Source organism: Bison bison, unplaced genomic scaffold (assembly GCF_000754665.1).
Source record: "Bison bison bison isolate TAMUID 2011002044 unplaced genomic scaffold, Bison_UMD1.0 scf7180017864440, whole genome shotgun sequence".
Classification (NCBI taxonomy): domain Eukaryota; kingdom Metazoa; phylum Chordata; class Mammalia; order Artiodactyla; family Bovidae; genus Bison; species Bison bison.
In genome coordinates, this window is record NW_011495002.1 from 1,170,130 (window position 1) to 1,172,348 (window position 2,219).

Sequence of the window (2,219 nt, forward strand, 5' to 3'; positions counted from 1 at the left end):
GTTGCCCTGCCATTGTGGCCTGGGTCTGGGCGTCCTTCCTGTGTTTTCTGAAACCCTACCAAAATACCACAGTCCATCCTTCTTTATCCCCGAAGATGTCTCTGATGTTATAATGCCATGTTCTAGGTGCATAATGAAGGATCTAGCTGGTCTGTCCCGATCTAGAGGGAACGGATTTGCTTTTTCAATGTACTCTTTAGGTTCCAACCCCACAAGCATGAAATACTAGTCACACACGTTAAAAAATACTGCCGTTTAATTTTCTAGTCACGTATTTTAAAAAAGCCGATACAATTAGACTCTTTTTCCCCACATCTTCTCAGATCTGCCCCCTGCAACCACCCCAAAGCAATGCATCTTAATTCTAAGCGGAAAACCCACTCAGAGGAAGCCCATAAGAATTTGTCCCCCAGTGGTCACTGGGTGTCCAGACGTGTGAACGAACCCTGTGAATGTTCATGGCTGACTCTGAGCCCTTCCATTCTTTTTTTTCTATGAGGAATGATATGATTACATGGCACTGAAAGCAATAAACACAAAAGGCTTGGCTTTTTCTTCTTTGCCCTGCGAGCGTATATTTCTATTCCCACTACGGTCTACATCAGCTGACCCATTTACACCCCTGTTACTCATAATGAAAAATAGTTCTTTTGTCACTGACTGGCCCTTACATTTGTATACAAATGACAGACTGTAAAACTGCTGCAAACAAGACACACTCTTCATCGATACAATATGTTTCCACTGCAGGTATGTTGAGCACACAGGCAATCACCGTATTGTATTAGAGACATTTTATTGAAAATGCGAAAATAGGAAATGTATTATAGCCTAAAATAAATTACATAACATATACAGTATATATTTATATCTTTAAAATATTTTTGTGTTTAGGTTCTTTCCGTCTAGGAATTTTGACTAAATCAAGAATTTAGTGAACCGTGTCCATAATTTTTTAAAGAAAAAACCCGCTTTCCAAAACTTAGAAAAATATACTGCACTGAATGGATTTCAAATGTGTCATTTCAGGGAATATCATATAGTGACTTTGCTGTCGTTTATAAAATGTCTTGCTTTCTCATGTGACGTCAGAGGCGAGGACAGAAGAACACTTGGAATTACCTGTACCCCAGGGTTAGGACTAAGAACGGCAGGACCAGGTCATAAATCTACTTCCAAAGCGAGGACATAGCAACCTGGCATTAGATGCTAGATTATGACTTAAAGCTTCAGTTCACTTTATAAAGACTAAAATGTAGTTAGAATACTCCTTCTCCCTTGCTTTAGTGCCATCTTCAGGAAAGGTGAGTGAAAAACAAGCCTTCGGGGAAACTCATGCCCAGGGACGCCGGTGATGGGGGGACAGGCTTTGGGACAACTTTGACAAGGCAGCTTTCGTATGTACACGGCTGGTGTGACAGCGAGCGCACACGCAGATCCACGAAGCGGCCAGGGGAACGCTGTCGGCGTGTTGGTGTGCTGCTCCCGGGACACCTCTAACCTGCCCGCCGGAGATTATTTCCGGCCGGCCGTCGGTCCAGCACGTTTGCACATCCATTCCTCAGCGCCGCCGGCCACCCCGGGCTGCAGGCAGACCCTGCCCTCGGCCCGGGTATGGCAGACGGTTCAAGACGCCACGGTGCGAGGCCTCAGCCACAGCCCTTGGCACAGCCACGTGACCTGGAAGCGAGTTGTCACCGTGATTCTTGAGCGATGCGAGGGGACAGGGTGAGTCTGCGGCCTGCTGGGCGGTGGTGGCCGAGGGGACGCTGGACGGCACAGCCGCGGTCCTTTGGTTCCAAGTGGAGATTGTCCGAGGACGGGAGGGGTGGGGGGAGGCGACTGCAAGGCGGCTATGTCTTTGGGCTTTTCACGAAGCGGGGGCATGAAGTCAGTTGTTTTGTTTCCACAAAGCAGTGGTGAGACCGTTCCACAAGTCCCTTCATGAGTGTGGGCACACCCGGTATGCCAGAGTGTCCGTGAAACCTTTAGATCAAGGCCTCTTTTGTTACCCAAACAAAAACCAAAAAAAAAAAAGTGGAAGAAAACACGTCGGGGAGGAGTAGATGGCGGCGCTGGGGCATCACCTGGGTCCCCTGCGCCTCCCACCCGAGGGGTGAGGGGTGGGGGGCGGCCTCATTCCTGCTCCTCCCGCATCTCCACGATGTCCGTGCCCTCCTCCGCCGGAGGTATGTCCGTCATCGCCGAGTCCTCCCCCT

General features: G+C 48.8%; 1 protein-coding gene across 1 annotated transcript in view; it reads right to left on the minus strand.

Annotated features, from left to right (window-relative positions):
• Window positions 1-234: 234 nt before the first annotated feature.
• ANKH (ANKH inorganic pyrophosphate transport regulator) overlaps window positions 235-2,219 on the minus strand; it is a 170,547-nt gene continuing 168,562 nt past the window's right edge. Inside the window, exon 12 of the mRNA XM_010858798.1 lies at window positions 235-2,217. Coding sequence (XP_010857100.1) covers window positions 2,137-2,217 — 81 coding nt within the window. The 3' untranslated portion in view covers window positions 235-2,136. The remainder of the gene's footprint in view (window positions 2,218-2,219) is intronic.